At 44.7% G+C, this 14542-nt stretch overlaps 1 protein-coding gene across 1 annotated transcript in view; it reads left to right on the top strand.

Moving 5' to 3' along the window:
* MSH5 (MUTS-homolog 5) overlaps positions 1-14542 on the top strand; it is an 86677-nt gene that overhangs the window by 35409 nt on the left and 36726 nt on the right. Inside the window, exons 7-14 of the mRNA XM_078581329.1 lie at positions 156-310; positions 408-509; positions 579-606; positions 669-700; positions 780-1017; positions 6421-6477; positions 12693-12794; positions 12889-12933. Of these exons, the coding sequence (XP_078437455.1) occupies positions 156-310; positions 408-509; positions 579-606; positions 669-700; positions 780-1017; positions 6421-6477; positions 12693-12794; positions 12889-12933 (759 nt within the window). The remainder of the gene's footprint in view (positions 1-155; positions 311-407; positions 510-578; positions 607-668; positions 701-779; positions 1018-6420; positions 6478-12692; positions 12795-12888; positions 12934-14542) is intronic.

Here is a 14542-nt window from a genome sequence, read left to right as displayed (position 1 = left end):
TTTATTTATAGTTACTTTACACTTTACTAAAGGAGTCACACATTTGTTCAGAGATTTTTAAATCCATACGATTTGTATGACTACAGAGATTTCTCCTGTAATGATCCTTGTTGCATTTTATGATTTTTCTGAGACAGAGATAATGATATTTTCAGCTTAATTCAATGATGAACATGGGGAGCGACATCCAAGTTCGTGTGGCAGGGGGTCTTCTAGCTATATTAGAGGGTGAAAGACTTGTTGATACTTTTGAGAAAACGGAGTGTGGAAACACATCAATAACCATTGATCAAGTTGTAGAAATTTCCTTTTATCCTTATATGGTTTTTTATTTTTTCGACACAAAATTATTTATCTTAAGTAGGAGTCAAATACCTTGAAAATGTCTACCTTACATCAGAAAACAGAAACAAATTTCTCAAACTTGATGCAGCGGCATATGAGTCACTTCAGATATTTCAAATTGACAAGCATCCCAGTCACATGGGAATCGGCAGGGCAAAAGAAGGGTACATGAAATATTTTTGCACATTATCCAGTAGTTGAATCTAAATCAATAAGGTAATTTGTGACTGCAGGTTTTCAGTGTTTGGAATGTTCAACAAGGTCGTCTATTATTTATTTTATAAATTTCATCTGTCTGGGATTGACTTTATCTTTTTAAGCAGTGTGTCACCCCAATGGGTAGACGTCTTTTGAGGTAAACAATGAGATTAATGAATGTGTTTCAGCCAAAAATAACATAATTTTATTTTTAACTGTTTTATTCTTAATTATAGGACCTGGTTTTTGAGGCCCATTCTAGATATTGATACGCTGAATAATCGACTGGATACTGTATCTTTTTTCTGTGAAGGAACACAGAGTAAATTTATCCAAAAAAATTCCTTTCATTATCACATTCCTTTGGGATTCCTTAGTGCATGTTGGGTCACTTTTTTCTTGCGCAGCGAGGAACTAACATCCGCTTTAAGGGGCACACTGAAATCGGTGACAGATGTGACTCGTTTGTTAAAGGTGCGCTGAATTCGAAAGAGCCATATTCAGTTCTAATACTTTAATCATATCTAAGGAACCTTTTCACAAGTAGGTGGCATTGCTTTTCTTTTAATATAAAAAAGGTGTGAACACCAGATGAATCGATGAATCGATGAACCCCGCATCAGGATCTTACAGTTCTTTCACCAACAATCCAATCATATTCAAATCCTCCCTTCTCCATTGGTCACCCGCCAGAGCCATGTCACCTTTAAACCCTCTCTTATTGTATGAATCCATCTCTAGAAGCAATTCTTCCCCAAAACAACACCTTGCTTCGATGCAACCAGATGGCCCACAATACTGTCAATTATTGGCCACCTTCTTCATTTTCCCTGCTACTGCAATTCTAGACCGAGTCCCAGAAATTCTCTTCAGATGTCACCTTCTACCATGATAATACCTGGCTGGCCCAAATTGTGCGAGCAAATGAAGACTCAAAGAAGAGATGATAGCAGGCATTGTGACGATGTGTCCGGATAGAGCCCTTTGCAAAAGCCTCTTGTCATTAGTCTTATTCATGCTACCAGCTAACCAAAGATCCTCACCTTCAGTGGGACTCTTTGTCCCCATATGAATTCGCATGCTCAGATTAGCAACCTATCGTCCTCGTGCCCCTCCCGGATCTTTGCGTTGGCCTTCTGGACCGAGAAGGGGCCATTTGTCCATACCCAACCATCTTGCCCTCCATAATTTGGTCTTAATTTGGATTTAGGATTGTTGTCAATCAATGTGATAGTTCTTTCGCTGTGTCATTTATTCATGGTGACTCTTTAGGAAGACACTTTGGGTTAATATTGCATGCCAAAATATCAGATTATATAAGCCTTCTGCTGCACATGGGATACAGTTTGAAAAAATAGGAAGATCACCCAAGATTGGTGATCCTCGTGGAACAATCAGTGCTTGATGATATCATCTTTTATTCTAATTTTGTGATACAAAGTAATGGAATGACCATAAAAAAATAAATAATGACTTTTAGGATTCTTGACAAGTCCTATCATATTCTCCAATAGCACCTGGTAACTGGGGCTTGAGAAAGAAATAAATGAAACATCGAATAATATTCACTCGTGGGACCTGTTTAAATACAAGTTACATCAGTAATGGGCCAGGCCCAGAAACTTACGGGATTTCAAAATACACGAAGGGAAAAAAAATAGAGTAGAAATATATGGACTTGGCACTTGCTATGGCTGCTCTCCATAACCATGGCTACTCTCCATTCCTGCAAAAACAGGGCTTTTACTGACCGTGAGGTGACAGTATGGATGACCACATCCATCAGGTTGGTGAGGAAAGCCTGATAGTGAGGTGACAATCTGCTGTAGGCTTAGTAATTGGACATTGGATAGGGAGCCCTATTTGTACGGCTCTGATACTTTTTTGCAAGGCTATAGGCTAGTAAAACTGATCTGTCTGAGTGGTTCAATCACATGCATTCTTGGGCTGAAGTTACATGTTCATCTTCAGCTTCTCTTGCCCTTTCTTGGTGACCATCTTCACCTTCTTGATCCCCTTCTTTCACTGATGGTAACTTAGTAGGTTCACTTAGATTGATCTCAGGTTTAACCTCTTCCACACTTCTTTCTTTGGAAAGGCTATCCTTCTTTGACGTTTCTGTGCTTGGTTGGGGACCTTCTACTTCAACAGTTCAGGAGGCCCACTTTGACAGCATGCTGTCATCTCATGGTAACCTTTCTTTTTAAACGCAGAAGGGACGATCATCCGATGAATCTCATGGTAGCTTTGAAGTGCTATTCTGGAAAAAAGTCCATCTCATTAAAGGTTACATCTGCTGAGATAACGAATTTATCAGATAAAGTTTGAAGCATTTTTACCCCTTCTGAGCGAAAGAGTAACCAACTATAGCGCAAACTTTATGGACATGGAGATATGTCAGAGACCCAAAAATTCTAGGCGTCAGCCCTGTCATCAGGTTAACCTGCCTGAATGCCCATTTAGAATTATCAAAGGCCTTGTGATCAGTTGCCCCATTGTCAACAACCCACAATACGCCTTTTCATTTAGGAAACTCACACCACAAAAATAGGCCTTATCCTCACCCGACTAGATGGGAGAATTGGAGCTCAGCATTCTCTTCAGTTTTTCGAGGTCCTCTATCTTCTCCAACTCACCAGTCTGGGCCAGGAATGTAGGCTTCACTCTTTCAGCGGCCGGAGACTTCTGGGAATCACGTTTCTCAGGTTGTTGATTCTGATAGGTTTCCCCGGATGCGTTGGGGGCATTATCGTCATGCTGCTATGCTTCCTTTCTATCTGTGTTGCCTTTAAATAGCACAGCCCTCCTTTGAGGAGGGCAGACTGAATGTTGGAGTTTAAGTAGTAGTTGGTTTCCGTTCTCTCTCGTCTCTTCAATATCCATGTTCCGCCTCCCTCCACGATCCCCCATCCTCGCGATCGTCTCTGCATCATCGTGTCATCAGGCAGCTCGTCCTCCACCGATCCCTACCCCCTCAGCTCGGCATCTTCTCCTACCCTTCTCGTTTCACCTCTCTACCCGGGGAATTCCCTACCTCAACTCGTCCTCTTCCACTTCCGATATGAACCTGGCACTGGGTTTGTATCATTGCTGTCAGAGCCAGTCTCCACCTCGCCTCTGCTGCTGTCTTCATCACCATGGAGACGAAATCTGAGCGCTCGTCCTCTACGGGGGGTGTCGACACGTTAGCGAAAGCCATAGCTGATGCCTTGGAGCTCCACCTCGCCCCCATCGCCGAGCAGGTAAAGGTGCTCATGCTTGCGCATGAGCAACGACAGACCGCGCCAGGGATGCCGGCGCTCTCAGTCCCCAATTGGGAATCGAAGACTGTCGCCGCACCAACGGAGTCAGGAGTTGACGCCGCAGATGAGGGTCTCCTTCCGCTACCTACCCGTTCGCCGCTGTGCCACCGGCCGGTCATGGATCCTCATTCCGCGGGACCCGCCGCCGTGGCCTCAGCCGCCACGGTCGTTACGGCCTCAACAACTACCACCGCCGCCCTCGTGACTGCGGCAGCCACCACAGGGGTTTCGACCGCCGCCGAGGCTCCGCCCCTTCCGATGGGCCGCCTGCTGCTCTTGCGCGATCCGCACGCACGGGAGCACCCCGCGCCGGCAACTCCTAACGGGCCGCCGACATGGGGCAAGGGGGCCGTCGATCCCTGGCCCAGGGTGACGGCCGTGGACCCCTCCCTTCCCTGGGAAGGGCGAGGCCCAGTTCGCCCCAGGCCCAGTTCGCCCCATGGTCTCATCCACGACATGGACGGGCCCGAGTTCACTCACCCCCCAGGGGGAGGGCCGTCACGACCCAGGCGCACCCCCGTTGGTGACGGGCCAGACTGGATCTGCGAAGGGCCCAGATCCCCTCCTCCTTAGAGGAAAGATGGGCCTATTCATTCAGGGCCCTATTCCAGAGGTAACGGGCCCGTCCTACCCCTGGGAGGACAGGAGGATGCCCCATGGCAGCACGGACTCAGTCGACCCCTGCCACCGCGCACTGTTCATGACAACTGGGACGAGGGGCTACGTCCTCACCCCGGCCCTCGTCGTCTGCCTGCCGTCCTTCCGCGACACGAAGCAGAACCTGGTCGGGTTGAGGAGGATGACGAATGGGATCTTCGGTCGAACTCCCCGTGGCGCACACTGCCTCGGGGGTTTCCTAGGGGTTGCCCTCCACCTCGCCGTCTACCTGCCGTCGTTCCCCGCCACGATGCAGGACCTGGTTTGGGTGAGGGGGATGATGAGTGGGACCTTCGGTCAAACTCCCCATGGCGTGCACCGCCTCGGGGGTTTCTGGGGGGTCACCCTCCACGCTGGGACATCAACCATGATCAGGGACGTCCTCGCCACCGCATTGCTGAGCCTCCACTTTTCCCGGAGGGGGATCCAGACTGTTGGTTGAGGCGCGTCGAGCGATACTTCAGGGCTACCCCGGTCAATGATGTGGAACGCCTGCATATCGCCTCTTCATACTTGGAGGGGAAAGCGTCATCTTGGTTCTGCTACATCGACGACTGCACGGGGTTCGAGAATTGGGCTGACTTCAAATGTCAGTTCACCAGACGCTTCGGTCTCCAACCTCATGTGGCCTATCGTCGCCTTGTTCGTCTTCAGCAGACTGGGACTGTGGACGAACTAGTCGCTTCTTTCATGGAGCTTGTGGGTTACCTACCCACTCTTGCTGACAACACCGCAATGCATGCCTTACACGCCGCCCTCAGCCCTGCTATGCGCACCGAGGTAAACCGACTCCGCTCCGAACTACTGACGAGTTGATTGCATGTGCCTTTGAAGCGGAGTCCACCCTCGCCGAGTTGCAAGATCAAGGAGACCAACTGCTGCAGCTTATACATGAAGAGGCGCCTCCTCCAGTACCGCCAGCCATCCAGATGACCCTCGCGCCAGGCGAGAATAGGCCCCTCCAACACGCCGCCTACAACTCATGGAGGATGAGTTTCTTTGCTGCCAGGCACAAGGTCTTTGCTTCCTATGCAATGACCGGTTCACGCCGGGGCATCGCTGCAGGAAGGACCTCTGTATCCACATCGTCACCTACCCACCGGATGACCCAGGACCACCTGGCAATGATCCGGCAGCCATGTCGGACGAGGACTTTCCAGGCCCATGAGCAGTGTATTACCCAGCTTGAGGACAAGCTGGTCGTCGAATGGGGGAGTATTGATAGGTTTCCCCGGATGCGTCGGGGGCATTATTGTCATGCTGCTATGCTTCCTTTCTATCTGTGTTGCCTTTAAATAGCACAGCCCTCCTTTGAGTAGGGCAGACTGAATGTTGGAGTTTAAGTAGTAGTTGGTTTCCGTTCTCTCTCGTCTCTTCAATATCCACGCCCTGCCTCCCTCCACGATCCCCCATCCTCGCGATCGTCTCTGCATCATCGTGTCATCAGGCGGCTCGTCCTCCGCCGATCCCTTCACCCTCAGCTCGGCATCTTCTCCTACCCGTCCCGTTTCACCTCTCTACCCCGGTAATTCCCTACCTCGACTCGTCCTCCTCCCCTTCCGATACGAACCTGGCACTAGGTTTGTATCAGATTCATAGTCACTAAAGGCCTCCTTTTTCTTCAGGAATGCATCATAGAAAAATAATGTCACAAAATTTCTCTCAACCTATTTCTTTCTTAGTCCGCTCTCTTTTTGAGAGTCATTGCTCCAATAAACTAATGTAACTAAAAAATATTGTATTCAACATATATTTTTATTGAACAAAATAAAATTAAAAATACTACTTCTACTTAACTTTTTATGATGAAACACTCAAAGACGGATAACCGGAAACATTTTTGAAAGATGAATAAGAAATATTTTTTTTCATCTTGCCGAACATAATTTTCTTTTCAATGTTACTTATTTTCATGCAGAAATTGAACTCTCCCAGCTTTGCCTACTCCATAAGTGATTGGACGTCTCTCTTGAAGGTAAAACCAACTTTATATCTTTAGTTATTTTATAAAATCAAAAACCTTGATTTAATTTTCTATGTTTGAATTTAATCTTGCAAAACAGAGTGCTTTTTTAAACATTAAATGGGACGATCACCCGTTGAGTCGATGACCCTCTGATACAAGCCGGTGCTTCTCCAAAAAATATCAAAGGAAGAAGAGGAAACATCAAGCGTGAAGGGTCGCACGTGCAGACACAAACCCTGCATGTGCGAAACAGCTTATAAGTTGAAGCGGGGGACACGAAGGAGGGACACCAGCATTTTTTGGCAAAAAGGCAGTTGCAGCTGCAACTGAAGGCTGGGAGAGGAGCAGGCCGCGACCAGAGGGAGCTCTCGCTCGAGGGCTCTTCTCTCAGTCTCCGACAGTCTTGGTTGTATCCATGAACTGCACTGTGGTTTTGGGGAAGATTAGAACTATTTCTTGCTGGATATTCTCAAGGAGTGAAGAGAGGATATCAACTGGTATCAGAGCTTTATGATCCTCCAACGATCCTTCTCAAGGAGAACAGCATTGTCCTCAAAGGGAGTAACCGCCAAGATGGAAGAAATAGTGGACAGAGCAAAGGGACTCATGAAAGAGTCTCCGGACACAGCGGAGATCGTTGCAAGCATTTTGGTACAATGGCAAAAAATGAACTCGAAGCTGGAAAGCGAGGGTCCAGTACCAACGAGGCCAACAACACAAGCGGACAAAAGATACGCGCGTATTCCGATATCTCAAGCAGATCACAAAATGGAGTTCAGAAAGGGAGACTTACCATATATCAATGGGACCAGTGCCCAGGGCTGGCTAAACTGCGTGGAGCGATTTTTCAAGATCCTGAAAGCTTCATCTTGTTTCCTTACACATGGAAGGTTCGCCCAAGGGTGGTTTTTATATGTTGAAGAAAATTTTGGAATGAAGCACTGGGTGGTGTTCAGAGAGCACTTTGAAAAGAGGTACAAGCTATCTTCCTAATCCTTATGCGAGAGGTTTATGAATCTCCAACAGACTGGTTCCGTCTCGGATTATAGAGCTGAATTCGAAGATCTAGTGGCCTTATTGTCTCATTTATCACCAGATGTACATGAAACAGCTTATCTGAGGGGTCTTCAACCCGACATACGTTCAGAGTTGAATAAGTATAGACCGTATGGCATACAAGAGATCATGGATTTCTCCCTAGAGGCTGAAAGCAACTTACAAATGCAAGATGCAAGGGCGTCAAGAACAGTAATAGTCCTTGCTAATTCCAGTATTCCACTCTGACATATAGGGGGCTTACATCTCGCCCAAACAGGCAAGGGACCCAACAACGGCTACAACCATCGCACCCTGGTGCAGCCTAACAAGGTAGAGCAAGTGCCTAGGCCTGGCAAAGGAAGATTAACTTGGCTCTCTCCTGAAGAGTTCTTACAAAGACAAGAAAAGGGCCTGTGCTACAATTGTAACGAGTTGTTTACTCCGGGACATAAATGCCTGAAGAAGGTCAGTATATACATGCTCCAGGAAGAGGAAGAGGAAGAATCTCAACCCTTAACAGAAGAGGACTACGTGCAGCTGGATGAAAGTCCCTTATACGGGGGAGCTTTAATGACAATGCAGATGAGTACTCCTACACAACCGGCAAGAACCCATGGGTCTATCCGATTATGGGGAATGGTACATCAGCACAAGGCGAGAGTATTGATTGACGGGGGAGCTACCAGCAATTTCGTCTGTCCAAGATTTATCGAGAGCAAGGGCATAAAAGTTCTGCCATATCACACCGTTGTAATCGTGTTGGGAGATGGATCTTGCAGTTACACAACAGGACTTTGCACAAATGTCCCATAAAGTTACAGGGCTACACTTTTGAGCAGAATCTCATGCCTCTTCCCTTGGGAAAGGTTGAAGTGGTCCTTGGAGTTCCATGGTGGAGAACTCTGGGCTGGTTTCACTGTAACTACAACCATCTTATGCTCAAGATAGTGCAACATGATGAAGTCATCACATATTCTTCATTTGAGGACGACCAGGCACATAAGAATCGGGTGAATTCTATTGAAAGAACAGACCGACTCAACCAACAACCACAACAAAGAGGCGAAGAGTTATATGCCTTAACTTCCACCTCATATCTACAAAAGATTGGATATCTTTATCCCAAGGTCTTTGCCAAACCCAACATGCTTTCACTCCCTAGAGAATGTGATCGTTGAATTCATTTATTTCCTGTTTCCGAACCTATCAATATCGGACCCTACCGATACCCCCCATATTCATAAGAATATTTTGGAAAATCTCATGCAAGGGTTACTAGAACAGTATATTATTCGAGCGTCCAACAGCTGTTTTTCCAGTCCAGCACTTTTAGTAAAGAAAAAATGGAGGTCGTCGACTTTGTTTTGACTTTCGAGCTCTCAGTAAGTTGACAGTTCCAAATAGGTTCCCATTACCAATTGTAGATGAGCTGTTACAAGAATTAAATGGCATGTCAGTCTTTTTCAAATTGGATCTCAAGTCGGGCTACTATCAAGTGCGATGCATTCAGCTGATGTTTACAAAACTGCTTTTAAAACACACCAAGGTCATTATGAATTCAATGTGATACCGTTCGGACTATCTAATGCCCCAGCCACCTTCCAGTCCTTGATGAACGAAATAGTCAAATTACATCTTGGACGTTTCTTACTGGTGTTTTTTGATGATATTTTAATATACAGTCAGAACGCCGCGCAACATGAAGAGTATTTGAAGAAGGTATTTAAAATATTGAATAACAATGATCTGCATATAAATCAAGAGAAGTCTCACATGGGCAAGCCCTCAATCCACTATTTGGGACATCGAATCTCGGCTGAGGGGATAGCAACTGATCCCTCCAAGATTGAAGCTATCACACAGTGGAAATCGCCAACAGATATTAAGCAACTTCGAGGGTTCTTGGGATTAACTGGGTATTGAAGATTTGTGGATGGATATGCCACACTGGCTTATCCTCTAACAACTCTACTCAAGAAGAACTCATTCCAATGGACCCCAGAGGCTGAAACAGCTTTGCATAAGCTGAAGGGGGCTTTAATTATGACTCCTGTATTGCAACCACCAGATTTTTCCTTACCCTTCTCAATTGAGACAGACGCTGCAGGACAGGCCATGGAAGCAGTAGTGGATCAATCGAAACACCCAATTGCTTATTTTAGCAGAACATTTTCAGATCATAAGAAAGAGAAATCTTCTGGTACCATCCATATAAGAACATATTAAATGAGAAAGAGGAATGGGCAGAAAGTTAGTGGGCCAGCTGGCACTGAGCTGGCCAACTAACGTAGTGTTTCATGAAAGTTAGCTTAGAAAGGAATATAGGAAAGGGGGTTATAAATAAAGATGAAGAGGATGGGGAAAGACACGGAGGTTTTGAGCTTTTCTGGAGCATGTATTCTGGGAGAAGCCGGGAGCTGCATTCGGCTAGGGTTTCTGCCCATGGGTCATGGCTGGAGTGAAGCTTGGAGACGACGTCGGTTTTTCTTGCACGGCGAGGAGCATAAGCGAGGGCTGTCTGTAAGTCAATTTACAGATTTCTTTTACCAATTTCATATAGAGTGTATCATCTTCATATGAATGAGAATCGATTGCAGTAGTCTGAGCAGTTTAGAATCAGAAACACTACTTGATGTTCCAGAAAATTTTCATCTACACAGATCAGCTCAGTCTGAGGTTCCTTACCGATCAAAAAGAAATACCATTGCATTATCACAAATGGCTGACTAAACTCCTGGGTTTTGATTTTGAAATTCATTACAAGGCAGGAAAGAGAAATGTGGCGGCTGACGCTCTCTCAAGATCAGAATCGGATCTATTATCAGACAGCTATAATTCATTGACCAGTATCCACTGCCTCGATCGGACCACCATTGCTAGAGAAGTTTTAGAAGATCCTACCTTGCAAAAGATCAAAGATTCAATAGCTCTTGATCCATCATCACATCCTAATTCCTCCATCTAGCAAGGAATGCTATGTCACAAAAGGCGCGTTGTGTTGACTGCCACTTCCAGCCTCATCCCAAGGGTTATTCAAGAATTCCACGGCTCCACCATTCGGGGTCATGGGGGTTTCCAATGAACGTACAACCGTGTCTCTCAACAATTTTTGTGGAAAGGTATGAAGAAGAGGATAAAGGCTCATATCAACCAATGCAGCATTATTTGTTAAAGAGGTGGTCAAGCTACACGGAGTGCTGAATTCAATTATATCCGACAGAGGCAGCATCTTGACAAGCCAGTTTTGAAGAGAACTGCACAAACTACAAGGAACCCACTTAAAATTTAGTTCTTTATTTCATCCGAAAACTGCTGGTCAATCAGAGGTTACCAACAGAGGGTTACCTCTTCCATTCATCCAAAAACCTCACCAAATGGAACCAATGGCTATAATACCATTACAACACTTCCTTCCATTGTTCCATCAACACTTCACCTTTTAGGGCAGTTTACGGCCGAGATCCCACCTCCCTGTTACGCTACGGTTCACCACTTTCACCTTTTGACTCAATTGACAGATTAATGCAAGAAAGGGACATCATGCTCACTACCCTCAAAAATCACTTGGCCTGCACACAATTCAGAATGAACCGACAAGCTGACAAACACCGTCAAGAGGAAACGTTTGATGAAGGAGACCGTGTTTGTCTCAAGATTCGACCCTATCGTATGAAATCCTTGGCAAAGCGACCATTTGAAAAGCTTGGACCCAAGTATTTTGGACCTTTCACTGTACTAAAAATTGGTCCAGTCGCCTATTGTTTGGATCTTCCCTGGCATTGATCCTTTCACCCTGTTTTCCGTGTTTCTCTCCTCAAAAGAGCTATTGGCACAAATGACAAACCACAACCGCGTCCGAATTTTCTAACATCGGATCAGGAATGACAGGTTACTCCGGAAGACATCCTTCAGCTATGAGGTTCTTCTCAAGGCCCCGAGGTGCTGATCAAATGGCAGCATCTCCCACGCTGAAACTACATGGCAGCAAGTCGCTAGGTTGCAGCGTGCCTTCCCTCAATTCAAGCTTGAGGACAAGCTTTGTCTCCATGGGGGGAGTATTGATACAAGCCGGTTCTTCTCCAAAAAAGATCAAAGGAAGAAGAGGAAACATCAAGCGTGAAGGGTCGCACGTGCGGACGGAAACCCTGCATGTGCAAAACAGCTTATAAAATGAAGCGGGGGACACAAAGGAGGGACGTCAGCATTTTTTGGCAGAAAGGCAGTTGCGGCTGCAACTGAAGGCCGGAGAGGAGCAGGCCGCGACCAGAGGAGAGCTCTTGCTCGAGGGTTCTTGCATCCACTACCCTTTTATCTTCTATCTTCTATCTTCTTCTTCTGAGAACCCTACTCTTCTCTCAGTCTCCGACAGTCTTGGTTGTATCCACGAACTGCACTGTGGTTTTGGGGAAGATTAGATTTCTAGCTGGATATTCTCGCGGAGTGAAGAGAGGATATCACCCTCCCAGTAGAGCATTAGAGTCCAATCTCAGTCTATGCACACATGTTCAAACCCTCTAATCTCCATCCATGACCCGAGAAAACCAGGCTGCCTTAAGTCCCTCCAAATCTGCCAAAGAGAGTAGATAGGAGATTGAGAGGAGAGAGGGAAACTAGTATTATTGTGTTCCATAGTCTCCCTGGAATAGTGAATTAGGGAGGGAACCAGGGGATAATAGGAATGACTTAAATTAAAAAGAGGCAGAATGCGGTTGACGTTTCATACTAATCATATAATCAGTCTTGATGTTTGATGGGTTCACCTCAAACCTATGAGCGACTTTTTTTGTGCTTTAACTTTTTTGAAGCAAGAAATAAAAAAGTGTGCCTATTATGGGGATAATTACTTTCAATTATTTCCTTATAGCTTAATTATTTCTTTATAGTTATTCAACATGGAAGACATTAAGAATCTGAAGGGTAGGCAATATTCTGAAGAAATGCTATTATTTTTACATCTTTAATTAAAATTCCGAATTCGAGGCTATGTAGAAAATTTTAGCATTTTAATATGAAATTTAGGTGTTTCTTTGGTTTATTGGTTTTTTTATAATGCAAGGTTCACATAGTTATTCGTTCAAGGTTCGAAACCTAGCTGTCTCTAATCATAAATATTATGCGTTTTGCCTTTTGTTTTCGGATTAATATTTATGGATTGAAAAAATGTCTCATTCGATTTCTTGTTTCAGTGCGTCAGCTCGTTGCTCCATTTAAAGAAAATATTTGAAGTGGGTGTCTCGGAACATCTTCATGAGGAAACGTGCCAGAAGAATCTGTACATTCTTGATAAGTTATGGATATTTTGTTGAAGATCTATTTTGAAATATCTCTAGGTCTTTTGTTGACCATTGTTATATATTCTCACTAATTTTTTGTTTACTACAGGCAACATCAAGCATCAGCTTGGAGCTTGTTTATGTCATCGATCTGGTCTGTATTAATTATTTTCCTCTAAGGAAAAACTGCCGTGGCTTATCATCATTAATTCATTTACATTATGTTATCTATTTTTATTTTTGGTCGAAATACACTGGGATTTATTGTTGTAGAGAGGGGGTTTTCTCATTCATCTGTTCAGGCTGAGCTGCTAAAAAAGAGGAGAGAAACCAGCGCAAAAAAGCTAACAAATGTATTTGATTGGGTTCTAACCATCAATTACAAATGATATTGCTTCCACCCTTATTTTACTTGGATTTCTCCACACATCTATTTCTTGCGTTTTCATCATAACTTCCATCAGTTCCAGATAAAGAGTAGTGACTCTAACGTCAAATGGTAAGGGATCCTCGGAAACAAATACTAAGCTAGTGTTTTACATTTGAAGTGCAACATCCCCAGCTAGTATGGCTCAAGTTATGGTTGTGAGCTTATCAGAAGAAAAGGTCAATGCATTGGAGTCAACTATGGCTTGAGAATGATTGGAGGGTGCCTCAGGTGGTAGCTTTGGAGTCAGTTGAAAGAGGGTGCTGGGGTAGTTGCTATCAGCGGCTGGATGGAAATGCTCTGAGATGCACTTGAAGCTTGAGAAAGCCATTCGGAAGTTTGCATGGGGTCTTCCAGTGTTTTTCACCCATTTGTTTAGAGGAGATTCAATAATCTGCACACCGCCATTTGAGAAGTATTTTAGAGGAACCTCTTTCAAGTCAAGGTTTTTTCATTGTCAAATAACTATCTTATTTCCCACTTCAGTTCCTATTTTGCAGGATTCACAGCTGTGATAATGATAAGGTTCTTCTCAGAACCTACCATGAAAGGAAAAGGAGTCACCATTCAACACTTTCCACCACCCAGGCACATGTAGGTTCGAACTCATGAAAAGGGAGGGAGAGAGTTGCCAAAAAAATAAAGATGGTGGGGGGCTGACATTGGCATCAAACCACTTTCTTGATTTCCAAGATAGATGGATGAACTTCTGGGCAGACTAGGGAGATCACCCTTATCTGGTGCGACTGGAGAGAAGTTGATCTGGAGGAATTTTGGCCCGGCTGTCACCTGCATTTCTTGTTTCCTGTATTTTGCCTTTGGTTCTGGTTCCCTGTATTTTGCCTTTGGTTCTGGTTTGGACTACATTCTTGGAAAGCAACTCTCCAATGGGAAGATTCTTTAAGTTTCTTCCTTGATTTCATTGATTATTTCGTTGATGGGATCGCAATGGATGGAACTTTATTTGTCTGGCCTTTGATATTAGAAAAAACTACTTAGGACTAGGGCTCTTGGCCAACATAAATTTCTAGCCAGAATTGTCATCTACCTCCTTTTCTATTGTTCTTCTCACCTTTTATTCTCTCTCATCTGTTAGTGGTCCATGTCTGACTTTCCCATAAGTTGTTCCTGTTGTATTTTCTGTTAGACATTATTGTCAGACATAAGTTTTTTCATGTCAGACCTTTCTTTTTTTAGATGCTTTAATGGGCGTGCACCCGAAAAGTATAGTGGGATATTTAAGTCTCCCAAAAAATCGTAATAGATAAGATCTTTTAGTTGGGTTCTAAAGCTTACTCTGTAGAGGGGGTAAAGGTGCAGAAGAGGATAACCCTGG

Source organism: Wolffia australiana, chromosome 9 (genome assembly GCF_029677425.1).
Source record: "Wolffia australiana isolate 7733 chromosome 9, ASM2967742v1".
Taxonomy (NCBI): domain Eukaryota; kingdom Viridiplantae; phylum Streptophyta; class Magnoliopsida; order Alismatales; family Araceae; genus Wolffia; species Wolffia australiana.
The sequence above is the reverse complement of the archived record's forward strand: the minus strand, read 5'-3'. Positions and strand labels throughout refer to the sequence as shown.